This window comes from Eschscholzia californica, unplaced genomic scaffold, assembly GCF_041429995.1.
Source record: "Eschscholzia californica isolate CP2 unplaced genomic scaffold, dmEscCali1.0.p SCAF_2, whole genome shotgun sequence".
NCBI classification, from domain to species: domain Eukaryota; kingdom Viridiplantae; phylum Streptophyta; class Magnoliopsida; order Ranunculales; family Papaveraceae; genus Eschscholzia; species Eschscholzia californica.
The window spans coordinates 818,609-845,516 of NW_028238309.1; the positions used below are offsets into that span (position 1 = coordinate 818,609).

Genomic DNA, 26,908 nt, shown 5'->3' on the forward strand with positions numbered 1-26,908 from the left:
GTTAAACAAAAAATTTGGATTGTGCTGAAAGATGTAAATCGGTTGTGGTAGAAGAAGAAAGTTGAAGTTCGACAATAGTAGATATTAAAGTCTTTGAGTAATTTCAATGATCAGCAACCCGATTGCATAATGGGAATTTTATTTTCTTTTGTGTAAGATTCTATTAAAATCGAATCGAGAAGCTCTCATGTAACACTACTTTGCATTGTCAAACTGATGGAAATGAGAACACTTTCTATCTTCAACTGAACACATTTATGTGTTATCAAATACAATACAACTTCAGTTTCCTTCCGTAGTGCACTTATTTTCCAATCACATTTGAATTCTGACTCGGTGTCTGAATGTACTCAAGTCAGATTTTAGAAAGTATTTTTTTTCTATCTTAGATACAGATGTAGTTGAGTCAGATTAAACCATGAGGAAAAGGAAAACACCATATTCCAATTTAGATACAGATTCAAACCATGTGTCAAGTACAAAACCTGGATTATTCAAACGTAATTATACCATACTATTAGTAGAAATACTATCGTCGTACCAACAATTTTGAAATATAATGATCGACAATTATCATTTGTCTAGGGCATATCAACAAGAAGTTCTCTAGCAATTCTTCCATTTCCTCCTGCAGGGAAGAACCCGCCAGGCATATGTTCATTTCCAGTACCATAACCGATCCTTAAAATCTCACGGGGTGTTCGAGGGTAAGAGAGGGAGTTGTAGTCTGCGGAGATGACATTACTGGTCGTCCGATTCTCCGCTCCTAGTTCCGGTGGCACGTAAATACCTTCATCTTTTATACCGCACATTCCCAATCGGTTTCTCAAATTTGAGATAGCAATTGTAAAATCGGTTACCGTATGGTTGTATGGATGAACTATTAATTTTCCTCTTTCGTAGAGGTACATCCTTATTACCGCGTCTTGAGCCGACTCAACGCCTAACAATCCTGCTTGCAACTGCAACCAAATCAAACTTAGAATTCATACACAATGCAATTTGTATTCATTTAAGCACTCGCATCATAAATATCATATATTCGAGAATTCGAAAGGACCAAGAAAGAAAAGGTGTGACATAGTATAGTATAGTACATCAACAATGCTACTTGGTCTGACAGACAATGGTTGAATAATCCGACATGACAAATTTTATACATGACATTAGTGGTGTTAGAAAAGCCGGGCCGGGCCGGTTCGGGCTGGGCCTGGGACAAGCCCGTTCGTACATACCCGGCTAGGCCAGTATAGACAACGATCCAGGTTAGCCCGAATTTATTCCCTGATCCGAGTCGGGCCTATGTTTTTAATCCGTGTGGGTTAGGCCCGACCCAGGAGAAATCAGGTGAAGTCCCAGCCCACCTTGTCTCAAGGGCGAGGATGACATCAACATTTACATTGTTCAGACACTCTCACTATTCAAATCACTTTTTGTCAGACCAAATAGGATTTTGTATAGTATATAATGTGAAATAAGTCATTACCCTCTTTGATTTGTATCCAATGAGAAATGGGTTCATACCCACATACCCATTAACTCCAACATATGGAAGAACATAACAACTCAACATATAGTTGATGCTATTTGCATATGGATCAAATGGTGGATCCAAATTATACCCAAATGCTTCATCAAATAGTCTAGCAAAATTATATTTACTCAAATCCAATAGAGGCCTTGGGAATCCACCAACATTTGATTTGATTGCCCTAAAAACAACCCAAGAAAAAGTCAGCAAATCCAATGGTTTAAAATCACCCAATCAAGTCAACGAATTACTATACATTTATTTACCTAAGATGACCAACTTCTTGATAACCAAACTCTGTGATAATTCTTCTAGTGAGATTGTCAAGGTTGGCTTTCATGGCTCCAATTGGCGGTGGTCCACCCATCACTAACTCTGGGCAGATCTTGTCTAAACCATATCCCAAGGATCCAAACAAGAAATATTCAGCTTCTAAGTGTTCAAGATTTAGAGCAAATTGCAACATATCCACATCTTTAGGATGAATTGGAACTCCGTACCACGGGTACTCTGGGCCGCACGATGGGTTCCATTCGTCTAGGTTGCCTGTGATCACGTTCGACTCGACGAGGTTGGATGTGATCATCAACATGATGAAGTAAAGAAATGAAGTTATAGGAGGAGAAGCCATTGGATGAAGAATACAAAAGATAGTATGAGTGATAGCTATATATATTGTGAAAGTTGTCACATTTTTTAGTTGGTGCTGTTTGTTTCTTTTACTATTTGAATTTGATACGTCTGAATTTTGCAAACAAAAAACAACAACTTAAATTACGTATCTTGTGAATCAAACATTACGAATCAGGCAAAAAAAACTTTCTAAAATTATATTCAAGTCCATTCAGAGTTCATGTCCAATTAAGTTTTAACATTACGTGAAATATACATCTTGTTGAAATGTATTAATTTTATGATTTCTGTAGCTACAAGTAGAGTGTCCTAATTTTGCTATTTGGAAGACTCACTGATACTTGGTAGTTAACTTTGTTGTTGGGAGATGATTATCCATGAGAGTTTTGAAGTTGGTGGGTCAAAAGTGGGAAAACCTAACTCAATTCCTTTTTCAATAAGTTTTTCAATTTTGGACTAGTTTGCTTAGTAAAAGCTATTCCCTAATAATGGAAGAAGTAATTATAAATTTAATCACTTGATAATTTAGGGTTAACTCCATAGAAGACGCAAACGATTAGCCATATTCCATTTTGGAATAAACAGCATCTTCATGGACTAGGAAAGGGGAATGTGCCCGGGTTGCCGGGGCGAGGCCTAGTCGGTCCTGCAAACCCTGTTTTGGGTAGAGTGGCCTGTTAGGTTTTCAGAAGTACAAGATAGCTCCATCTTCAGATTTGCCGGGAAAGAAATGAATCAAGTTCTTTTGGTGAAATGGTTATCAAAATACAGTTAGATCCGAGGATCATCAGAAATGAACAAAAACGCCTCTTTATAGAGTAATCTAAGCAAATATTGTTGGAATTTCTAACACTTAAGATGCGCAATGTGATATCCGGGACTGAAAAGACGTTGCAGTTTACTGTTCGATATTGCGCTTGGCTCCGTCTAGGGTATTCTTAAGTAGCATTGCCACAGTCATCGGACCAACACCTCCGGGAACTGGAGTAACCCATCCGGCCACCTTACAGACTTGATGGTAATCGACATCGCCAACTAGCCTGTACCCTGATTTTCTACTTGGATCATCGATAGCATTTGTCCCGACATCAATTACAGCTGCTCCAGGCTTTATCCAATCACCCTTAATCTGGAAAACCCAAAAATTAGAAGTTAACATTGTAGAATTATTTTTGCGAGATTAGTCTCAAATTGACAAAGGATATCTCATAATAACAAACAATATAACATCTAAGGTCTTCTCGACTCATATCAAATTGGTTTTGAGTGGGACGTCCACAATCTTGACATGGCATATCATAGCTAGACTCACATTTGATAGGCCCAATAGGCACACGTGCTCCATGTCACCCAACAAAAAGAAACTTGTTAAGAATAGTCCCACATAGACAGGAATTCCCATAACCAAGAATACAATACCTAGGTCATCTTCACTCAATTAGTCAATTGTCAGTGGTTTTGAGGTGGATGCTCAAAAACTTCACATGGTATCATAGCTAAGCTCACACGTGATAGGCCCAATAGAGACACGCACTCCAACGTCACCCAACAAAAAGACAATGTTAGGCTCAAAAGAACGACACACATGAAGAGGACTGTAATAATAGTCCCACACCGACCAAGGGTGCTCCCATAACCAAAAATATAAATACCTAGGTCCTCTGAGCTCATTGTCATTGGTTGGGAGTTGGATATCCACAAACTTCATAGTTCTAGTATGTACAAGTATAAGGTTGGTGGCAAATATAAAAGAAACGTGAAGCAATTAAGTGAAAATCTAAATACCATTTTTGCTTGTCCTGCTGCAGCAATCACGATATCTGCCTGGCGAATAATGCTCTCAGAGTCATGGGTATGTGAGTGAACTACAGTAACAGTTGCATCTTCTTTTAGAAGAAGTAATGACACGGGTAAACCGACGATATTGCTTCTACCAACTACAACAGCTCTTTTGCCCTTTATACTGATACCACTCCGTGTAAGAAGTTCGATGCATCCCTGACGAGAAAAATAACATGTTTCATCGTTCATCCATAAAAGAGCGGGAAAAGAGTTGGTGTGTGTGTACATATCGAAACTACCAATATCTATTAATCCGGTCCGATTGCCTTCAGGATATTATCATACAATGTGTATAGTATTAATCACAGAATTTTTGGGGTTAACGTATAATACCTTCGGGGTGCAAGGCTTAAATAAGGGTTCTCTTCCCTTCATGGCAAGTTTGCCAATATTCATAGGATGAAACCCATCTACGTCCTTCTCGATGCTAATTTCAGTCAAGACCTTTTCTTCATTTATATGGTTCGGCAAGGGAAGTTGAACTAGTATCCCTGCCAATAGAACAAAATAAAGATATTGTAACAATAACTGTGGTTCTGACTAAATAATTGAAAAGGATTACACAACTGAAAAGTAGAAGTTTAAAATGAAGAGAAAGTATAGCCAACCATGGACATCAGGCTGAGCGTTTAACTCGTGAACCTTTTGGATTACTTCAGCTTCCGATACTTGTTCTGGCAGATCCACATCAAATGACTTTATCCCAACTTCAGCACACGCCTTTCTCTTCATCCTAACATAGCTTTCAGAATCTTTCCTGTTGCCTACAATAACAACAGCTAGTCCAGGTACCTACGCAATCAAAGGAAGAATATTAGACCATCAAAATCACACCAAACATATGATGGAATTACCAATTTGACTGTGAAAAATTGTTCTATAATTGAAATTCCATCCTGCTCTGTGTTGTGTTTTAGTTTCTGGGAGTGGTGGTGCTGAAAAACGCGGTTTACTGAGAGCTTAGTAACCAAAAACATAACAGAAGCAAGTTGAGTTAAGGAATTGTTATTTATGAGTGAACGATTCAGTAAGTTTCTAAAGCCTAAAGGTACAATTCAAGTGTTCAAAAGAAAAAAAAACGCACACATACCCCTTTAACTATAAGAAATTATCATAAAAGTTCCATATTGAACTACATTTAGCAAATAATTCGGTTTGGCCATGGTTACTGGTTTGTATCCTGCTCTCTCCTGTAAGCTATTTGGTGAATTGGACGATTCTTTTAGTTGCGGATTGCTCGTAACTCGTAAGGTCGATTACTGAGGATATTTTTCTACCCCGCTTGTTGAGTCTACTCTCAAAATTTAATCAACCCGTAAACCAAAATTATCCTTTAGACAAAATCTCTTTGCAAATTCGGGCACGCTCTTCACCTCCAATAAAAAAACCAATCTTCTCATCCTAAGAGTATGTAAAAATTGGTTTAACGAGGTAGACCTTAATCAGTAATGTTTTAAGCTCGGGCTATTAGTCGTAGATCTTCACGAGATACTGTCATACACGAAAATATCCTACCTTATCTTATAAAGCTAGAACACGAACTATGACGATTAAGCAAGAGCTCATTGAATTAGGGTTCAAAGTAAATTAACATTTGCATTTTCCACTATATGCAGTCAGGGAAGAAACTTAAGACCACATCAAACTTCAATCTGATCATTTCTCAAAGCATAAAAATGGGTCCTCTCAAAATCCCAATATTGAATATATTAAAGAAGATAGATTCTTAATTTACCCTATTCTTCAAAAACCCCAGTTCCCCCAACTTGTATGCTTTGAGGGGACAAAATAATTTGTAAGTGAAGTTCATAAATTCATACAAAATCCCCAATTAACAAAATTATGAGTGTAATTAGCTTAATAAAGTAATTTAATCTACAATAACCACCTAATTGATCTGACAAAACAAAACCCATTTTATATCTAATTAATAATTTCAAGAATTAAGCAATTTAAGGCTGCGAAATCGAGATCTTGAATCAAGTTATTACCTTGGCGTATTTTTCGGATAGGAGTTGAACTTGAAGAGCAATTTCAGATCGTATAGTTTGAGCAATGGCTTTACCATCAATTACACTAGCTTTCTTTGGATGATCTTGTACTTCTGATGATGATGTCGCCGCCGCCATTTATATAAGTTGGGGAAGCTGAGAATTGATCGCGATTAGATTCTCTCTCTTCTCTCTCTCTCGGTCTTGAATTCTCCTCTCTGTTTAGAAGAAGTTGATAGTTTTAGGGCACTCTCTCTCTCTCTCTCCTTCAAGTTTCACCACACACATCATCATATCTACAAAAAAAAAAAAACATCCAATCCGCCCATGTTTTTTTTTTCCTTTTTGTTGTTGAGAGGCCCATACTTGTTGGTATGTGAAAAACGTTATGGACGCGATGCAAGAAAAACACATTCTCGGCTTTATCGTAAAATAATTTTAAATTAATGAAAAACGAAATGAAGTGTCACTTATAACGTCAAAACACTCTTTCGTGACATTACGTTTCAAATTGTATCACTTCGAAATACCCAAAGATACTGTATTAGTAAGAACCTTGAAAATTTATATGAATTGCAACAAAAAGAATGTATACAACAAATATGAGTACTTTATGTGGTTGTTTTACAAATTTATCTCATCTAAGGACCTTAGAAAGTGGAAGATCATAATGGCTTTGGAGTTTGGACCCATTGCGTTTTCCATTTTTCAATGTCATATTCAATGGTTTATCTTCTGTGGGCAACCCAAAGAAAAGCCTACGACCTACCCCAAACCCTCTCCAAAGCAACATAAACGAGTAATAATCAATTTTTTGTATAGAGAGAGACCTGTCCAAAAGGGATTGTCATCTTTAATTAATGTGCACGGGTCAGGTAGAAAAGGGCAATTTTCCAAATGGCCTCCAACTTTGTGACTATCTTCCTGCCTGACCCCTTATTTTAGCAATAATTTTCGTATGGCCCTCTTTGTCCGTTATCTTTAACTTTTCGTTACTCTCTCTCCTCCATCTCATTTTCTCTCTCTGCCAAATCATTTCAGCACGCCACATCATCATCTTCACCTTTCCAGCCGGCGACCTTCAAACATAAAAAATAAAAATAAATTCTTTTCTCTCTATCTCTTAACTTTTTTTTTTTAATCTTTTTCTCGCTCTAGATCGGATGAACCAGATCAGTGGCCTGCGAAACAGAGCTGGAAGGTTTATTTCAGAAGCCATTGATCTGGTGAACCAGATCTGGTTCACCAGATCTAGAGAGAGATGAAGGTAAGTACCCAATAAAATTATTATTCGAGTTCTATTACAAACAAGTTCATCATGGACTTGCAGGAATTCTCCCACACAAACAATATTTTTCTTTTTGTATTTTGGTGTGATGCTAAGATATATATCTTCACAAATATCATGTGTCAAATGCAATAAATAATAGATTATTATACAAATGGTCATCCAAGGGTGAGATTTTGAATGTGTGATTCTCCCCTTCATTAACAGTGAGTTGTTGAATGTGTTATGAGACAATGATGTAAAACCACTTTATGTTTGACTCTATCTTTCAACATTTGTACAATAAAGGATGAAAAGTATATATCTTCCTCTTCAATGATTAAAATTACACATCTCAAACTTATCTTCATCGTCACCCAAACTTATCTCCAACAGTAAAATCATAGTTCTCATAAAAAAAAAACAGTAAAATCATAGATAAAATCATTTGTGCTTATTGGATACAAGTCTAACTCATTGGATACAAGTCTAAAATCATAGATAAAATCATAGATAAACTTATCTCCAGCTTTCTGCCGAACCCCCTACTTTAGCAAAAATACCTATATGGCCCCTTTTTCAGTTACCATTAACTTTCCGTTAACCAGTCATTTTTTCTCTCTCTTCCATCTCATTACCTCTCTCTGCCACCTCACGTTATTGTCAACTCATCATCTTCTCCGGCGAAGGTCGCCGACCGACCAATTTTCCGGCTGGCGACCTTCAAACATTAAATTTTTTATTTTTAATTTTCTCTCTCCTCTCTCTCTCTAAATTTTTTTCCTTTTTTTTCTTTCCTCTCTTTATAGAACAGATCTAGAGAGAGGTTTGTTCGTGATGAACACGAACTGATCTGTTCATGATGATCACGAATAGACCTCTCTCTCTAGAACAGCTAGATCTGTAATAAAGAGAGAGAGAGGAAAGAACAAAAAAATTTAGAGAGGGAGGAGAGAGAAAATAGAAAAAGGGGTCATATGATGAGTTGGCGATAACGTGAGGTAGCAGAGAGAGGTAATGAGATGGAAGAGAGAGAAACATGACTGGTTAACGGTAGCTGAAAAAAGGGGTCATATGGGTATTTTTGCTAAAGTAGGAGGTCAGACAGGAAGCTGGTCACAAAGTTGGAGGCCATTTGAAAAATAACCCTAAAATAATTTAGATCTTTCTAGCATTTCCCAACCTTTCTAACACCATCTCTTCATGGTTTAAAGCTTGAAAATAATTTTTCTTCACTCAAAAATTTAAAATATACCAATTAATTTATTCTTTATCTTCTTTTTTTTGTTGCAATTATTCTTTATCATTTGGACAAATATACAGTTTACTTTTTATAATTTTATGCTGATCCATTTGATAAATAGGAAACAAGTGGACATTTAGAAGGGCCTAGAACCATCAACTTAATCAAAAAATAAAGAAACATAAGCCAACAACCATCATGAGCCCCAAACCACATTCTACTTTACACTTAACATGAGAGAATCATTTTATTTTAGGTCCTACATACAACCTACCCATTATATTCTAAGACCTAAAAGACCCTTTTTTTTCCTATTAAACTAACTTATCATACCCCAAAAAACAATAAAAAAAAAAAACAATTAGTCCCCAAAAACATAATTAGTGTCATTAAGTACCCATTTTCATCTCATTATCAAAATCTCTTTTACATAAAGTGGGATAAAAGAGGTCCTACAAACAACCAAACATTACAAGACTCAACAACTAAAAGTCTAAAACTAACCAAAAAGAGAAAACTAACAAATACCTACCTAATAATGCTAGAGATCAACAAAAGAAATCGACAAGACGGAAGTGTGTTTTAGTAGATTAGAATGATCGAAAACACGAATCACGACCAATATCATACATTTCTGCATGAAGTTGTCTGGTTTTCTTGTACGCTAGCATTTTGGTACCCCTAACCTCTCAATTTCTTTACTACTCATTTTACCATTAGACACCTAACTTTTCTCCTATTTACATAATACAAAATCACCTAACATAAACTTGTACAAGAAGTACAAAATAATTTATAGCCGTTAGATATCTTGATCATCATCGTAAAAACCTCATCACATGATGGAACATCCATTAGCATCTTCATCACTAAACATCGAAAAAGAATCCGACGGTGGTGAATCAGGATATCTAAAATAAGGAGGTGGGTTTTGAGATGAATCGGGATCCCAATACGTGTACGGTTGTGGTTGAGCGTAGTAGGTCGTACTGTAGCTACTACTAGGCTGGGTTGTACTGTAGTTCATAACTGGTACAGGTTGAGGGCCACCGTAATACGATGGGTACGGGTTGATCTGCTCATACGGACGGTTAAGATTAACCGAAGAAGAGAAAGAAGGATCAAAAGGAGTAGATGATTCAGTGTTTACCGGTGTACCACGCAAAGTTTCTACACCTTCAGGATTTTTACTCTTTTGCCCTTTCTTTCCCTTACTTTTACCACCATGACCATGACCACTACAAGCGGTTTTGTTAGCCCTAACGCCGGCGCCATCAGTCTCACTCTGCTTTTCGTCGGTTACCGGGGACTTCTTTTCCGGCTTGATTTCGACGGATTTAAGCTTGTTTGGTTGATTTTCAACGTTGATTTCTCTGGGGAGTTCATGAATTTCATCAATTTTGGCCGGTGATCCACCATTTTTGCTCTGGTTGGTATTAGGGTTTGGAAGCTTCACCTGAACATTCTCTTCTGGTTTCATCTGTTCTTGAAGATTTTCAGCTTTACTGGTTTCTGGGTCATTCAGTTTCTCATCGATCTTCACTTTTTCTTGCTTAGTTTCCTTCTTTTCAACTTTTTCATGAACTAACTCGGCGTGTTTCCCTGATTTTAGAAGCTTTTTAATTAGGGTTTCTCCATCAACATTACCGATTACAGTTGCTTTGTGTTGCTTAGAATCGATTGTTACTTTATAAACACCTGAGAAAAAAAAAGATAGATCATCAAAACAGGAGAATCACAGAGAAAACCCAACTAGAGAAACATGAAACTGAAGAGATTTACAAAGCAAAAAAGTTAGGGTTTTCTTTAGGTACTTACCAGTTATGTTCTGTAAAATCTTGTTAACTTTCTTCTTACAACCTTCACAATGAATTGAAACTTTCAATACCCATGTCTGAAAAACAAAATAATTAGGGTTAGTAACCATTAAAGAGTAAAGATTGATGAAAAAGAAGACATGGGTAGGAGAGATTAAGGGTTTTTTGTTCTTATACCTTGGCGTTTTGGGGTTCTAGGGTTTCTCCGGTAGTAGCTGTGGATGCCATTGCACATAAGGTAGAGTAGAGAGAGAAAATTGCAGAGTGAAGAACGAGAACGAAGAAGACCGTTTAGACTAGAGATGTTTAAATAAGAAGAATTTGAAGTTTATTATAGGAAATTTCTATTTCAAAAAGAAAAAAAGTACATGTTTTCACCACCGTTGGATTCTCATATGGACGGTCTATACGAGAGAATACATCAAGGATGTGAGGTGATCGGACGGTCTTCTTTTAGGTCAAAAGCATGATGAAGCTGGTCAAACATTTGATATCTACGTGGCACGCGGAGAATACTTCAAATTCTCTTTATGAGTTGTGTGGCATCTACAACTTTGAGGTGTGTTTGGAAAGGTCTAGCTTAGGGTGTTTTTTAATCCTAAATATACACTTTGTTGGTCATTGATGAGATCATATAGTTTGTGGGGAGATTTTAAAAGGCCTCCCCGTTTTTGTTAAAAGGCCTCCCCATAGTTTCGTTGACTTGGTAAAACACGTTTGACTTGGCTTGGTTAAAGGGCCCCCTCTTTGAATGGGTGAAAAAAACCCCCTTTAAGGGTGTATTTCACCCACATCATTTGACCACGCCACATCATCACCTTCTCCGGCAAGGTCGCCGGCCGGCCAAATTTCCGGCCGGCGACCTTCAAACCAAATTTTTTTTTTTTTTTCTTTCTCTCCTCTATCTCTCTCTCTCTCTAAGAACTCCGGCGAAGGAACCCTTCGCCGGAGTTCGTCTGTTCGTGAGAACAGAGCTGTTCTCACGAACAGTCGTCTGTTCGTGAGAACAGAAGAACTCCGGCGAAGGAACCCTTCGCCGGAATTCTTAGAGAGAGAGAGAGAGGAGAGAAAGAAAAAAAAAAAAAAAAAAATTTGAAGGTCGCCGGCAGGAAGTTTGGCCGGCCGGCGACGCTGCCGGAGAAGATGATGATGTGGCGTGGTCCACATCACCGGTCTTGGGTTAAGTTTGACCTAACGGCGTTAACTTTGCCGTTAGGTCAAATATTGATGAAGGAGGTGCTCTTTTGTAGAGGGGGCCCTATAACCAAATGGGTTATAATGAGAGGCGCTTTTAGCGGGGAGGCCTTTTAACAAAAACGGGGGGGCCTTTTAAAATTTCCCTAGTTTGTGATACATTTCAACAAAAAAACTAAATAGGGTTTGTGATACAAGTGAGAAAATGATTTAATGGGATTAATTCGGTCTTAAATATCTTGATTTCAAAATTTATAGTTGTATATTTTAAGGTGATACTAAACAAATTTAGATAAATTAAGTGTATGTCTGTAAAATGTGATACTAATAATGTATGAATTGGTAAACGTATAAATTTAGATTGAAAAATCCGACATTCCAGTATGAAAGTATTTATCCTCTCTCATTTAAATTGTATTTTTAGGTATTAATCGACACAATGGAACAAAAAAAATATTAAGAATAAAAAAAATTAGAGAAGACCTTAATAGTTAAAGTCCGAAAAACATGATTAAAATAGAGAATCAAGGGTAAGGTGCTGTTTGTTTTTTGTTTTTTTTCAGATCTGAAATCTGAATTGGTATCAATTCAGATTTCAGATGTTTGTTTTTCTTATTTGTAAAAATCTGAAATGTCAGCTGAACCAACTAAATGTCTGAATTGACTAAAAAAAGACCCACATTTTTCAGACTTCAAAATAAGTCTGAAACCAATGCCAAAATCTGAATTTGTGTTAATTTACACTAATAACCCCTTGAATTAAAAAACTTCCACCACCAACACCACTTCCACCACCACCACCTCCAACACAACAGAACCAGCACCACTAACCACCACCACCACCACCTCCACCACAACAGAACCAGCACCACTAACCATCACAAAACCACCACCAGAGAACCACCACCACCACAGAACTGCTAACCACCACTAACCACCACCACCACCACCAGCAACCACCACCACCGAACCAACACCACTAACCACCAGAGAACCACCACAAACCACCACCACCACACAACCATCACTACCACCACCACCACACAACCATCACTACCACCACCACACAACCATCACTACCACCACCACCACACAACCATCACTACCACCACCACGAACTAGCCACCACCACGAACTAGCCACCACCACAACAGGCCAAACCGCCACCACAACCAATGCGCCATCACCACAAACCGAAATGTCACCACCACATCCAATCACGGCGACCACCATCACCCACGGCCACCACATCTGAGAGGTGCGTGAAGAGGGAGAGAAAGAGAGAAAGAGAGAAAGAGAGAGAGATAGAGAGAGAGAAAGAGGCTCCTACCAGTTATTAGGGTTTTGGGTTTTTTTGGATAATGGAGGAAGAAAGAGGGAGAGCTGGAAAGTAGAGAAAGATATTAGGGTTTGGATTTTTTTTGGCTGAAATAGGAGAAGGATAAAGAGATTGGTAAATTAGGGTTTTGGGTTAAAAAGAAGAAAGGAGGGCATAAATGTCAAAATTCTAATTCAGACCCAATAATTCAGACTTAAAAAACAAATATCTAACTTCTAAAATAATTCGACAAATTCAGATTCAGCGAATTCAGTTCAGCCAATTCAAATTCAGCCAATTCAAGTTCAGCCAATTCAGATTCTGACACAAATAAAAAAACAAACAACACCTAAGTGGTATTTATCAAAGAGGATAAGCACAAACAATGAAGGAGATCCACAATGATTAAAGGAGATCAATGGGAGATTAAAAAAAAATATAAAAGTCGTTGTGACAAAAGAATGTTAGATTAGACTTTTGAAAGCTTCTTTCTATTTTTACACAGGGGAAATACATTTTCAGGAGGCTTTCATTCTCTCTGCCTATTATGAGTTAAAAACCACATGCTTTCTAGCTTTCCCAATATAGTAGTACTGAGAGTAAATGAAGTGGGCCTACCAAGCATCTCTCTCTCTCTCTTCTCTCTTCTCTCTTCTCTCTTCTCTCTTCTCTCTTCTCTCTCTCTAGATATATATGTAGAGAGAGAAAGGGTGGAGTTTGTACCATAAAAGGCAAGATGACAGGGTAGTAAAACCAAATGTGGAACTAAACATGGCATTCTGTTTCAGTCCACCTATTTGAGAACCAGAACTAGAAGGGATGATGGTCTGAAATGGGCTTTGATCCAGATCATGGGAAAGTTTTAACTAAGAAAAAAAAGCCCATTGAGCCCAAGATCCACCTTGATGTTAGTAAGTGTTGTTTGATGATCTTCAAGTGACGTCCATCAACATAAACAATTAGTAAATATTTAGATCGGAAAATGTTGTTATGCTCTGCCACTCTCCACGGTGAATCCCGACAGAGTGGCATGGCGAGATTTAGTGAGAGAAATTCTAAATCTCGCCCGACCAAGATTCACTCGGGAGTGATCGGGCATAGTACCAGGGCTGATTTAGATCTCCCCGTCTAAATCTTGATTCGGCTATACACTTTTAAATATCTTCTAAGGGGGGGGTAGTGGTTCAGGACATTGGAGGACACTCAGAGACAAAATGTTCCAGAGACATTTCAAGACATTTCGGGACATTTGTCCGTAGACAAAATGTCTTTATGGACATTTCAGGACATTTGATTCATAGACAAAATGTCTCAGAGACATTTCAAGACATTTGGTTCATGGACAAAATGTCCTGGGGACATTTCAACATATTGAATCCATGGACAAAATGTGTAGTGGATATTATTATTATTATTATTATTATTATTATTATTATTATTATTATTATTATTATTATTATTATTATCTCATCATTGAAGGATAATTGGTAGACATTTATTATTTTAATATTATCAGTATTGTCAAACCATATGAAATAATATATTTGTACTCATGTTTCAATAATATATTTTTCGACTTTTGTGGACATCTGTGGATATCTGAGGACATTGATGGCGGTTGGTAGACATTTATTATTTTAATGTAATCATTATTGTCTAATCATACGAAATAAATTTGCCCTACTACTTTGAAAATATATTTTTCGACTTTCGTAGACATCCGTGAATATCTGTGGACATTGATAGATATTTAGTTGATATTTATTATTTTTAATATTATTACCGTCTTACCATATGAAATAAAAAAAATTAATTAATATTTCCAAATATATATTTTTCGACTTTTGTAGACATTTGTAGATATCTGTGGACATTGATGGACAATTGGTAAATATTTATTATTTAATATAGTTAAATATTAATATAATAATAATATAATATAATAATATAATATAATATAATATAATATAATATAATATAATATAATATAATATAATAATAATAATAATAATAATAATAATAATAATAATAATAATAATATAATATAATATAATATAATATAATATAATATAATATAATATAATATAATATAATATAATATAATATAATATAATATAATATAATAATAAGATAATATAATAATAATAATAATAATAATAATAATAATAAGATAATAATAATAATAATAAGATAATATAATATAATATAATATAATATAATATAATAATATAATATAATATAATATAATAATAATAATAATAATAATAATAATAATAATATAATAATAATAATAATAATAATAATAATAATATAATAAGAATAATAATAGTAATAATAATAATATAATAATGAAATAAAAAAAATTAATTAATATTTCCAAATATATATTTTTCGACTTTCGTAGACATCTGTAGATATCTGTGGACATTGATGGACAATTGGTAAATATTTATTATTTCATATTGTTAAATATTAATATAATAATAATATAATATAATATAATAATATAATATAATATAATATAATATAATATAATGTAATATAATATAATATAATGTAATATAATATAATATAATATAATGTAATAATAATACAATAATATATTAATATATTAATAAGATAATATTATAATAATATGATTTGATAATACTAATTATTTTTATTACCTTCCTTACTCAAATATATAATAATAATAATATAATAATAATAATAATAATAATAATAATACAATAATGTAGTAATATAATAATAAGATAATATTATTATAATATGATTTGGTAATAATTATTTTTATTATCTTCCTTACTCAAATGTCCCTAAGTGTCTTCCATATTTTGAGAGACATTTTCTCTCCAAAAGCTCTCCAAATTTACACTAAAATGTCTCCAAATGTCCCCAAAAACAATTTGTCTTGAAATGTCCCTAATTTCGTGTCCCGAACGAATAACACAGACATTTGGGGACATTTGAAATGTCTCCAACCAATAACACAGACATTTGGAGACATTTGAAATGTCCCCAACCAATAACACGGACATTGGGGGACATTTCAAATGTCCCCAACCAATAACACGGACATTGGGGGACATGAAAATGTCCCCCAATGTCCCCAACCACTACCCCCCCCCCTAACTCTATAACATCAAGCGCTAATCCGATAGTTTTTTAGCGGTTTGGCTTTCAGGTCCAAATTATAAACTACAGATGTGGACTTCAAAACCAAAAGCAGTTGGGAGTACATGTAGTTAGGTGGCCAAGGCCCATATATTATTTATGGGCCTTAAATTAATTATATATCCAAATATATCTTGGCCCATTTAGTAGGTGGTAAGGCGCACAAATTATTCATGGGCCTAAATCAATTAGCTTTACAATATTTTAGGGCCCATTTAGTGAGGTGACTGAGGCCCGAGCAATATATATGGGCCTAGAATCTGTTTACTCATGATACTGACGGATATGGACCATCGACTACTTCGTTTGCTACGTCCGACAAAATTAACCTGGACCGTTTATACTGGCCCAACAAGTTTGGTCCATTTTCGCGAAAATACCCGTTCTTATGTTAATATAGGACATAAAAAGTAGAAGTAAACCACACCTACCAAACCACCTTAACAAACAGTAGTAACATACACACTATTTACTCTCTTTCATAATTTGCACCAGACAGAGTAAGAGAGAGAGGAACAACTAGTACTACTTTTACTTGATCTTACTCTTATGTTAAATTTTGTTAAAAAACCAACATATCTTTATCTTATAACCTTGGATCTTTTAATAAAATTGAACACACATGAAAGTGATGGATCAACACCCTCTTTCTCTCTCTCTCTCCATATTTATGATGGGGGTTGGAGGGATCCCATGGTGTATTAGTTGCCACTACAGAGAGAAACAAGTCACAACAAATAGGACCCATTCTACATTTCTTTTGTTGTTGAAAGGACCCATTCTACATAGTTTTTTTTTTTTTTTTTTTTTGTTGAAAGTCCCATTCTACATAGTTTGATTATTTTATACTACATCAATCAATCTTTATGGTTTCATTTTAAGGGTTAATTCTACTTTGGCCCCTGTGGCCCCTTAAAGATGTCCGACTAACCAAAATGGCCCCCTAAAGATGAGGGGCTTCCATTTTGTCCCCTTTTCTCATATTTCCAGTAGTCAACTTTAGCGGCTGATTTGTCTTTTCCTTTTTCACCCTCTCTTCGAAACTCTTTCCACTCTATCCCTCATCACTTTCTTCTTGTCGGTTGCTAGACGTCAGAGGTCGGACGATTATCAAACATCAACCATCATTAAGAAAAAAACTTTTTTTTTTTTCCTTCATCTCCCCCTTCCACCACCACCACCACCACCACCACTTCCTTTATCTCTTTCATTAGACTAACAACTTTCTCAACAAGTATATCTTTTTAGACAAGTTGACTGACAGAAAAGATCAAAATGGCACAAAAATAGAAGTTGGCTATCTTTAGGGGTCCGTTTTGGCGAGTTTGTCATCTTTAGGGGGCCAAAATGGAATTAACCCTTTCATTTAACTATATAATCTCAATCATCTCTAACTTTTATACTTTCTAACAAGATTTCCTCTTTTTAAACACTCAAACAAAGTACTAAAAAAGTATGATGATTAAGTTATCTTCTTGAATATAATCTTAATGATAAAGGGTTAGAAGATAAGAGAAAAATTAATGAAGAAAGAGATGAACAATAGAAGTAAAGAAGGTTCAGTACAATCTTACCTGCCATGTTCAGGGGTTCCTTGGAGTAGCATTAAAGACTTTGTTATCAGATCTTCTTCTTCTTCTTCCTTCTTCATCACCTAAGTACAATTTTGATAAAAATGATTAACCAATTATATAAAGATAAGGAAATACCCATGATTTTCTTATGAACAATATGATGAATTCAAAGACTCTTCTTCTTTACTTGTTCTTCATCATTTTCTTTCTGAATTCTCAACTTTTAAAGGTTGTTTCATTCATAAATGTACAAACTTTTGATGATTATAATGGAGATGAAAAAGAGAATCAGATAAGAAAAGTTTCTGGTGTTGATGAAACTGAAGAAAAAAGAGATCTTGTCATAGAAAAGTTCAGGATCTTACTTGGTTTGAAGAATTTCAACTCATTAAATGGTCATATTGATAATGGGTTCTTATCACCATCTCCATCTCCATCTCCCAATGGTAAAGAAGCAGCTCCAACTTCAGCTCCAGTTCCAGCTCCTGTTCCTCTGGCTCACCCTCATTCACATTCCCATTTTCCGCCTCGATCGGTTTTACCCCTGCTAAAGAATGGAGAGAGAAAGGAAGATCAAGAGAAGGCAAGAGTGAAAAGGATTGTTATAGCAGTTGCTGTATCAAGTGGAGCTATGATTTTTCTTTCAGGTCTTGGGATGCTCTTATTCTGTTGGAAGTTCGGGAGGAGTCGACGAAGATCTGCAAAGACGATGTCGATTTCTGGTAGCTCCAGAGGATCGAAGTATATAAGTTCGGCGAACTCAACAAGCAAGGTTAGTTTTGAACAAGGTCCAGAGAATTTTTATTTAAGACCAACTTCAGATTTTGATCCATCTCCTGTGAAACAGAATGTTGAAACTGTTAGCATATCATGGAGGAGAAAAGATGAAATGGGTATTGAATCTGGTAAAGATTCAAGGAAATCTTGTTCCGATAATGCGAGTTGTGGGTCGGTCGAAGAAGTACTCTCTGTTCGTGAGATTAGAGAGACAGTCAAGTGTGTGACTTATAATGGAGATCGTTCGTCAGGAGAGGAGATTGGTCCAGTCGAGACATTATCGTCCGATGATGAATCTTTTCATTCTTTGTGTGATTCACACGTATCAAAAGTACGAAATTCTAGTGCTTCTGAGAAAGATCTAGTTGATACGATAGAGTTTTTCTCACCGCCGCAAAACCAGATAGAATCCCCTCAACCTCTACCTCCACCACCACCAACCCCACCTCCACCACCACCTCCCCCTTCTCCATCCCTACATTTCCTACCTTCTCGATCTTCGTCTCGTCCACATTTGCCTGCAAAACATAATGTTGCTTCCGATGCAAATTCAGATTCTTCTTTGGGATCGAATGACAGTTCTTCAACTCATTATAAACTTATCACGGGTTCGAGAGATCCACCAGGGAGTGCAACAGATACTCCTCCACCGCCAAGTCCACCTCCCCCGCTATTTGCCAAAGGAAGTAGTAACCCTCTTAGACCTCCACCACCTCCACCCATCCCTCAATTTACGCCCGCTGCGAAAGATGGATCTCCTCTACCGAAACTGAAACCACTTCACTGGGACAAAGTAAGAGCCACCCCTGATCGTTCTATGGTATGGGACAAGTTGAAATGCAACTCATTCGAGTAAGCAAACTCTGTTCTCTTACTCTGCTTTCTTTTCGTTTGACCCGTGTCCTCGCTGATGATTGTAGTTAACCATTTTACGAGAATGTTGGAACAGGTTCGATGAGAAAATGATCGAGTCTCTCTTCGGATACAAATTGCAAAACGGAAGCAAGAATGATGAAGCTAAAAGCAAGACTCCTTCTCCGAGTAAGCACATACTTGAGCCAAAGAGACTGCAGAATATAACAATACTCTTAAAGGCCCAAAATGCAACTGCCGAGGAAGTTTGTGATGCACTAACCCAAGGTATATCTTCCCTCCGAGAGTATTTCAATCATCATAATATGTTCTAAATCGTCCGAAATATTATTTTCTTGATGCTATTTTATTCTTGGATGAGAGCAGGGAATGGTCTATGTTTGCAGCAATTAGAGTCATTGATAAAGGCGGTACCTACAAAGGAAGAACAGACCTTGCTCTTAAGCTACCAAGGAAACATTAATGAGCTTGGTTCTGCAGAAATGTTCGTTAGAGCAATTCTCGGTGTACCTTTTGCCTTCTTACGAATTGAGGCTATGCTTTATAGAGACACTTTTGAAGATGAAGTGGTTCATCTGAGGAAGTCTTTTGCAATGTTAGAGGTAACGAACTAACTAACTAAATCCAGTAAAAGTAGTTGTCTGAGATTTCTAAATGTTCTTATTATGTAGGAGGCTTGCAAAGAACTAAGGTCGAGTCGACTATTCTTGAAATTACTGGAAGCCGTGCTCAAAACAGGAAATAGGATGAATGTTGGGACAATTAGAGGAGGTGCGCGAGCATTTAAACTTGACGCCCTTCTTAAACTAGCAGATGTGAAAGGGACAGATGGGAAAACTACCTTACTTCACTTTGTAGTTCAAGAAATGATTCGGTCAGAAGGAATTAGAGAGTTTGATATTATTACCACGAAGAACAATCATGAAATGAAGGGTAAGACTGATGAAGAACGAGAAGAGGATTACAAGAGGATGGGCCTTGATCATGTTTCGAGTTTGACAGTCGAACTGTGCAATGTGAAGAAGACGGCTACTATCGACTTGGACGTTCTTGCAAGCTCAGTGTCAAACCTATCAGATGGAATGATTAAGTTACATCATCTAGTACATGAGGATTTATCTGCGGATGATCAAAATGGGAACTTTTCTCATTCGATGAGAACGTTCTTGACTTATGCAGAAAAGAACATCAAAGAGTTAAAGAAAGACGAAGACAGTGTCTTGTTACATGTCAGAGAAATTACAGAGTATTTTCATGGAGATGTAAGCAAAGACGAAGCAAACCCACTTAGAATTTTTGTGATAGTAAGAGACTTTCTTGGTATGTTAGATCAGGTCTGTAAAGAGATTCGATCTCTGAAGTTACCGAGGACTCCAAATCCGCTTGCTCCTTTTCGTTGACATCCTGGTTCATTTTTTTTATTCAAATCTGCTTCATTTTGTGAGATACAATGAGATTTCTGTAACATTTTCAAATTTAATTTAATTTTTGACATGTTTTGATTCAAATATACCTTCTTGACTCATTTACTGTTTAAACTAACATCAGAGACAAACACATCTAGTTACCCTAAGATGTGAAACTACAAATTCACAGGAAGGATTATCCATATGAGATTATTATCATCTTGTGGTGTGTACTATTCTCACATGTCACATGTGATGCAACTATGCAAAATCACAAACAAATGACAGAAAAAAGAACAAAAATTGCAACTTATCTGAAGAAACCCAAATTACGCCCATCTGAAAGATCTCCTGTATTGCATTTTGATTGATCTTGAAGAGATTGAGCGTGGTGCTTTTCGGTGCGATATCAGACTTGTTACTCCCACTATCCTCATCTCTCTTCTCTTTCTACTTTTCTTTTCCAAGTAAACATTTGTGAGAAAAAGAAACAACACAACCACCATTCAACACCACCAAAATATCATAAATATCACACATTATTGATAAAAAGAAAAATCTTGTTTCAGGGTAAAGAAAAAGAGAGAATTTCTCAATCTCCAACTCGTATCATACATAAAAATCAAAATCAGAAGAAGAAACAATAAGAGAAAAAGCACTCGCTTTGGCTAGCCAGATCCAGCTCGTAGTCGTGAGTGTTGAGAATTTCAACATAAGCAACGGTTTCACTGAATTGGATAGACAAATCAGTGCGGTGTTGCCAGACTAACTGTTTGTGGTAAACGATCGAATTTCAAATGACTTTCCGATTTCAATGGCCGTCATGGTATTCCATTGTCACATCCATGGGTGAACGATATCTTTTTTCGCGTCATCGTATTCCATTGTCACATCCATGGGTGAATGGTATCTTTTTTCGTTTCCGTTCTCATGTTGGGCAAAAATGGGACTGAGATATGAATATGAATATGAACGAAATGGGGTAAGATTGAACTCTGGTCTCTCCAATGGAGAAACATACGTGTGAACACTCAACCAAAGCGAGCTTCATATCGAAATTCATTAAGTAAATGTAGATTTAATCGAATTTTTTTCGACAAAAGGTAACAATACAGTAATAAAAACTAACACAGGTATCACAAAATCAAATTAGTTCAGATTAGATCAAACACAGCCATGATTCAAAGTTCAAACTTATATCAATTAAAAATTGAAGAACAACCCACAAACAGAAACAGATAAATATCCAAAATTTAAAGCTACCCAGATACAGAAGTACCCCCAAAAACTACTACCCAAACCCTAAATAACTTCAACCATTCAAATTTAAAGTTCATCTTCCATTCTCAAATACTCACCAACATCAGCTTGATGAAGAACAACAATCCCATTAGGATCAAGCTTCCTACAATCTTGAGTTGATTTTGCTGCAATTCCAAACCCTAATGGTACATCAGACATTGAAAAAACAACAACCCCATCATTTGCTGTTGTATTTTCAGTAATTCTTCCTAACCCACCTTTCAAAACATGATTTCCATACAAAAATGACATCTCTGCTGAGGGTTTCAACCAAACTTTGTGTTTTGCATTATCTGCTAAAACAGGGAGAGATTGAATAGAAAGATGAAAGCTACCACCTTTAGTGAATTTACCAATACAAGTACCAAGAGAAATCAATTTATCTCTACTGATGTTTGTTGCTCGCTTAACTAGGGCTTCACTTACGTAGTAAACTCTGTTTTTTTGAAGACGAAAACAGTAACGACCTGGGGTTTCTTCTGGACCTTCATGTGATTCTTTCTCAACTATGTTCTTTAGATTGTTTCCTGTGAATTTGAAGAGCTTCTCGAAGACTGCTGTTGTTTCCTTCTCGTCTAAAGCCCTCATTTTTTTTTCTAGGGTTTCTGTGAAAGAGGGGAAGCGGGGATGAAGAAGACTTTCAGAGGATTTAGGGTTTATTGATTTTATTAGGTTTTATTGGGCGGAGTTTTGGTACAAATTTTGGGCGTAAAAATCCACAACCCCACCAAGTATTCTGGACTTGGCAGCGAGCAGTTTTAAGGGGTGCCTCAGAAGGCGCCCAGACCTTTTGCTCTTAGCCTATCCCCCTTTTCGTACTTCCAGTGGGAGTAGTTCGAATCAAAATTTCTTCATTCGTTGATTAGTGACCAGTCCCCGATCGATCGATAATCGATTTATCCATCTCTTAAAACGGTCACCGAGGGACACTTCGTTGGAGAAAAATCTGCAATACCCGTTCGTTTTGTCTGGATGTCTGAGTGAACACTTAGGATTTGCGCCCGTTCTGTCCGGACAGTTGAGTTAGTGTCCGTTTTCCGTCCGTCTGGACCGGTTGAGTTAGTTTTCGTTTTCCGCCCGTCCAGACCGTCTCCCCCTCGGAGTCCGAGAACACTCAAAATGATTTGAGTTTGTGGTGTTCAAGTCCAACACGGATAGGGCGCAGTCTGAGTGCCCTCGGACTGCCTCAATCTGTGGGCGCTAAGAGAGAACGAGACACACGAGTAAAAAGTTAAAGAAGTAGTGTTTATACACACATCCAAAATTTGAAAGGGGTTTTCTTTAGCTTACTCCCTCAGCTCTAATTGGTAATTGAGTTTACACCATGAGTGATTGATAATTGAATTTAACTCCTTGAACTTGGAGCAAATCCAATGGGGAGGGGTCCCAGACCCTTAATTCAAATTAAGGGCCCGGGACACTCCATCCTCCCCATTGGACTCCAGCCGGTCTCGGGCGGAGGGCTGAGCCAAATAAGGGGCGGCCCCTAGCTCCCCAAGGGACCGTTGGGGCTCCCCAACGGTCACATTGGGGAGCAAATCCCACCGTTGGATCACATCCAACGGTGGGATTATTTATTTATTTTTCCTTTTTTTTTTGTAAAAACAAAATAAAAATAAATAAAATAACTCATTAATTTAAAAACATAAAAAACTTAAATAAAAAAACTTAAACAAAAAAACTTAAACTTAAAAAACTTGAATAAAAAAACTTAAAGAAACTTCAAATTTAAGGGCCCGGGACCGCTCCCCATTGGAGCTGATTTTGAGGGTCTGAGCCCGGGCCCTTAAATTTGAATGAAAAGGTGAATTAAGGGCCCTGGGACCGCTCCTCATTGGACTTGCTCTTACTATTTTAGGCAAAATACTAGTTAAACAATAGAAACATGAATATAACTCTGTTCAAAATATCAACAACAGAAACATCCATTTTTCATCTCCAACTCCTCCGATCATCAACTACTCCCTCAAATCTGTTCAAAAATTCAACGGTTCACTTAGGACATAAAACAATCATCGGAGTTACTGTGATTATTCTGTTGTTGTTGTTTTCGATGATGAAAAATACGGAAAGAAACAAATTATTAGTGTAACTTCTCAGCTTTATGAATATATACTAACAAATGTTCGTGAACCAGAGGTAAACATTGTTCTTTAGTTTATGTTTTACTCTGTTCTTTATCACAAGTTATTAGATCTAAAATTAAGTTTAAGGATTTGAAATTTTCATTTGTTAGATCCTAAAGAGGCTTCTGAATAGACTGCTACTATGAGAGGAAGTCAAATGCAGGTAAGAATTATGTATGGGTTATTCACTAGGTGCCTAATATGATATATTGAATTACCAAAACATAACCAGAATTTTTCCTGCCAATAATATTGGCGGTATATCAGACATTCTTACCATATTGGATAGACTCGAAAAGGTACGCAAAATTTTCTTCTTATCTTCATATACTTTTTGCCCATATATCTCATGTATGACAAGATAAATTAGACAAGATAAACTAGATGGAGCTCAAGAAGAAAGATCTCAGTCTAATTGGTATAATCCTTCTAAGAACTTAATTTTTGGTGTTCAAGTTTTACAAGTAGACTGTGTGACTTCATTTTAGGTCTCCTCAATGGTTCGACACATATGTCACCACCCAATCAAAGTTGGGTTTGCTAATTAGATGGTTAAGCTCTCACATTTGGAGTATATCGCGATCGAAAAACTAAATCAAACACATGCTCAAATCATTTTTAACAATCTTCATAACGACCTCATAACAATTACTAAACCAAGTAAAATAAACTTGTTGATTTCGGTACTGTTTCTTAGGATACAATGATATATGGGTTGGTTATTAGTTGTTCTATCGAATCAATTGGAGTTTCTGAAGATATGATTTTGGGTGGAGTCCAATTTGAATCGACTACTCCAATTGTTGGTCTAACAGCAAAAGCTGAACTACAAGAATTGAATGTTGATGAACATACATTGTTTACCACTAGATACTTGAATTGATTTTACTGTTCAATTCAAATACTCAAGAATTGGATATTAGGATTTTAATTTTGTTCTAATGTTCTTACTAGATAGTAGTAAACTAATTAACACAAAAACAAGTTGAATCACCCAAGCATAAACTTTGGATTTCTTAATTTAACACATAAAAAGATCAAGGATAAGAACAATGAACCTGGATGTGAAGACCTGCACCAGAAACCCTAGAAATCTCGATCAACCTGCTTCACAAACCCGAGAAGAAGCCCAAAAAACCCTAAATCTGTCGCACAAAAGAAGAAGATGCAACAGAAACCCTAGAAAGATTAACTCTATAACTAGAACAAGATCAATAGTGTTGAAGAGGAAAGAATAAAATCATGGGGAGAAGAAAATCGTGGTGATGAACAGATTGAGAAACATGTAATCAGAATTGAATTCAAGTGTTAAAAAACAAACCAATTTCAATGCCCAGAGCTACTTCGATCCAAACTTACCTTTGATGTTAGCAGCGACGAAGGTTTAGGGTTTTGTAGTTATTTATTTTAAGTGTAGATCGTGCGGAGGAACCAGAAAGAACAGAGAACTGCTGCCTGCTGGTGAAGTCGTGATGGAAGGGGAGGAAGCGTGGTGAGGAGGAGAGAGAAAGAAAAGAGGGAAAACAGAATGGAAAAAAATAAGGAGGGAAGAAGGGTAAAGTTTTGCGCCTTTTTTTTTGGGTCAAAAATTTCTGATTTTTTTTTTTTTCTAAATTGTTCTCGGAAAATCCGTCCCTATGATAAATGAGTCCCAATTGTTATTTTATCGGGGACAAATAGCAGAAAATTGTCCCTATTACTGCTTTATTAGGGACATACGTAAAAACGTATGTCCCTATTGGACGTTTTTTTTGTAGTGTTTATCACATTATTGATGCTTTAGGTTGACAACTAAATCTATGATGATCATGTTGTTGATAAATAATTATTTTTAGTAGTTAAAAATTGACCAAATTTACCACATCTAACACACTAAAGCTAAGTCTATTAACATTTATTATGTACATAAGTACTACTTCCACCGATTAATTATTATTCTAATGTCACGTATAACTAGACGGTCATTGGATCTGTAATATTATTAGGCAGTTGATCCATCCAACGTCTTGATCGTTATTTTCTAATTATGATTGCACCGATATACTCTGAACCTAGGATTAAGGAGTCATGATAATAGATGTATTAGAGGGAGGGTTCAAAAGTTCAATTTGATAAAGACATACACTTAAAGGAGTTAAAGGCGATTAGACGCTAAATAGTAGTTAGTTGAATTTTGACTGTGAAAGGGTATTTTGAACCGCAAAGTCTACACTTTTTAATTAAATCAATAGTTAATTTTGGTAGTGCCACTGCTTATGATTTCGTGTGATGACAAGACGTGATAGTCAGAGAATATGCTTCTCTCTAATGATATAATTTAAATACGGCCTACTACTAGTCATTTCAATTTGGAATATTTATTCGATTGTTAAAATTTCTAAAAGGGTTTTTTGGACTTACCCCCTCGTCACTAATTGGTAATTGAGTTTACCCCCCTCAATAACGGATAATTGAGCTTACCCCCTTGGACTTACTATTAGTGATAAAAACACAAAGGCTATGTTTGGCGTACGTGAAATAATTGCCACTACCAAGAACACATATTCTTCAATATGATTCATATTAGAGATTCTACTTCATTTTATTGTTTGATTTGGTCAGGAATATGATTAGTAAAGATTGATTTTGTTTATATATTATTTACTTTCTGATTTTATTATCACATACCAAACATATCCTTAGTAGTTTTGACAAAAAATCTAAATTAAAGGGGGTAAGCTCAATTACCAATTATTGAAGGGGGTAAACTCAATTACCAATTAATTGTGAGGGGGTAAGCTCAAAAAACCCTTTCTAAAATCAAATTATTCTATTGATTGGATAAAAATTATGTTATAAGT

At 36.2% G+C, this 26,908-nt stretch overlaps 5 protein-coding genes across 8 annotated transcripts; 1 reads left to right on the forward strand and 4 right to left on the reverse strand.

The window, feature by feature from the left end:
- Window positions 1-517: 517 nt before the first annotated feature.
- Window positions 518-2,178, reverse strand: LOC147554976 (ferritin-like catalase Nec2). The gene is made up of 3 exons (XM_086663397.1): window positions 1,798-2,178; window positions 1,487-1,712; window positions 518-962 (listed from the first exon to the last, which is right to left on the reverse strand). Exons 1-3 carry the CDS (start codon window positions 2,160-2,162, stop codon window positions 582-584), a joined length of 972 nt encoding a protein of 323 aa, XP_086519523.1. The 5' UTR covers window positions 2,163-2,178; the 3' UTR covers window positions 518-581.
- Window positions 2,179-2,886: 708 nt separating this feature from the next.
- On the reverse strand, window positions 2,887-6,500 carry LOC147554977 (Amino acid dehydrogenase family protein). Its single transcript, XM_086660837.1, has 5 exons — window positions 5,998-6,500; window positions 4,615-4,798; window positions 4,340-4,497; window positions 3,950-4,162; window positions 2,887-3,293 (listed from the first exon to the last, which is right to left on the reverse strand). Exons 1-5 carry the CDS (start codon window positions 6,133-6,135, stop codon window positions 3,063-3,065), a joined length of 924 nt encoding a protein of 307 aa, XP_086516963.1. The 5' UTR covers window positions 6,136-6,500; the 3' UTR covers window positions 2,887-3,062.
- A 2,387-nt stretch (window positions 6,501-8,887) lies between these two features.
- LOC147554978 (heavy metal-associated isoprenylated plant protein 35-like) lies at window positions 8,888-10,647 on the reverse strand. Its single transcript, XM_086660219.1, has 3 exons — window positions 10,502-10,647; window positions 10,326-10,401; window positions 8,888-10,205 (listed from the first exon to the last, which is right to left on the reverse strand). Exons 1-3 carry the CDS (start codon window positions 10,550-10,552, stop codon window positions 9,343-9,345), a joined length of 990 nt encoding a protein of 329 aa, XP_086516345.1. The 5' UTR covers window positions 10,553-10,647; the 3' UTR covers window positions 8,888-9,342.
- A 6,196-nt stretch (window positions 10,648-16,843) lies between these two features.
- LOC147554979 (Actin-binding FH2 (formin homology 2) family protein) lies at window positions 16,844-20,742 on the forward strand. 2 transcript variants are annotated; one of them, XM_086660221.1, is made up of 5 exons: window positions 16,844-18,356; window positions 18,432-19,213; window positions 19,311-19,501; window positions 19,601-19,836; window positions 19,906-20,742. In XM_086660221.1, the coding sequence occupies exons 1-5, from the start codon at window positions 17,733-17,735 to the stop codon at window positions 20,632-20,634; spliced, it is 2,562 nt and encodes an 853-aa protein (XP_086516347.1). In that variant the 5' UTR covers window positions 16,844-17,732; the 3' UTR covers window positions 20,635-20,742. The 2 variants fall into 2 exon arrangements, with proteins under 2 accessions (XP_086516347.1, XP_086516346.1); XM_086660220.1 differs by having other exon boundaries at window positions 17,410-19,213.
- A 1,081-nt stretch (window positions 20,743-21,823) lies between these two features.
- Window positions 21,824-25,591, reverse strand: LOC147554980 (RNA binding protein). 3 transcript variants are annotated; one of them, XM_086660222.1, is made up of 3 exons: window positions 25,428-25,591; window positions 25,127-25,213; window positions 21,824-23,133 (listed from the first exon to the last, which is right to left on the reverse strand). In XM_086660222.1, the coding sequence occupies exon 3, from the start codon at window positions 22,528-22,530 to the stop codon at window positions 21,967-21,969; it is 564 nt and encodes a 187-aa protein (XP_086516348.1). In that variant the 5' UTR covers window positions 22,531-23,133; window positions 25,127-25,213; window positions 25,428-25,591; the 3' UTR covers window positions 21,824-21,966. The 3 variants fall into 3 exon arrangements, 2 of the variants coding, with proteins under 2 accessions (XP_086516348.1, XP_086516349.1); XM_086660223.1 differs by having other exon boundaries at window positions 21,824-23,142; XR_015234405.1 differs by lacking the exon at window positions 21,824-23,133 and adding an exon at window positions 23,684-23,914.
- Window positions 25,592-26,908: the final 1,317 nt, after the last annotated feature.

Coding starts and splice junctions, on each gene's coding strand:
- LOC147554976 (XM_086663397.1), bottom strand. CDS start 2,162: ATGGCTTCTCCTCCTATAACTTCATTTCTTTACTTCATCATGTTGATG. Junction 1,713..1,797: donor CAAGAAGTTGGTCATCTTAG/GTAAATAAATGT, acceptor GGTTGTTTTTAG/GGCAATCAAATCAAATGTTG. Junction 963..1,486: donor TTGGATACAAATCAAAGAGG/GTAATGACTTAT, acceptor ATTTGGTTGCAG/TTGCAAGCAGGATTGTTAGG.
- LOC147554977 (XM_086660837.1), bottom strand. CDS start 6,135: ATGGCGGCGGCGACATCATCATCAGAAGTACAAGATCATCCAAAGAAA. Junction 4,163..4,339: donor TTAAGCCTTGCACCCCGAAG/GTATTATACGTT, acceptor TTTTCTCGTCAG/GGATGCATCGAACTTCTTAC. Junction 3,294..3,949: donor CAGCAGGACAAGCAAAAATG/GTATTTAGATTT, acceptor TGGGTTTTCCAG/ATTAAGGGTGATTGGATAAA.
- LOC147554978 (XM_086660219.1), bottom strand. CDS start 10,552: ATGGCATCCACAGCTACTACCGGAGAAACCCTAGAACCCCAAAACGCC. Junction 10,402..10,501: donor TAGAACCCCAAAACGCCAAG/GTATAAGAACAA, acceptor TTTGTTTTTCAG/ACATGGGTATTGAAAGTTTC. Junction 10,206..10,325: donor GATTTTACAGAACATAACTG/GTAAGTACCTAA, acceptor TTTTTTTCTCAG/GTGTTTATAAAGTAACAATC.
- LOC147554979 (XM_086660220.1), top strand. CDS start 17,733: ATGAACAATATGATGAATTCAAAGACTCTTCTTCTTTACTTGTTCTTC. Junction 19,502..19,600: donor TTGTGATGCACTAACCCAAG/GTATATCTTCCC, acceptor GGATGAGAGCAG/GGAATGGTCTATGTTTGCAG. Junction 19,837..19,905: donor AGTCTTTTGCAATGTTAGAG/GTAACGAACTAA, acceptor CTTATTATGTAG/GAGGCTTGCAAAGAACTAAG.
- LOC147554980 (XM_086660222.1), bottom strand. CDS start 22,530: ATGAGGGCTTTAGACGAGAAGGAAACAACAGCAGTCTTCGAGAAGCTC.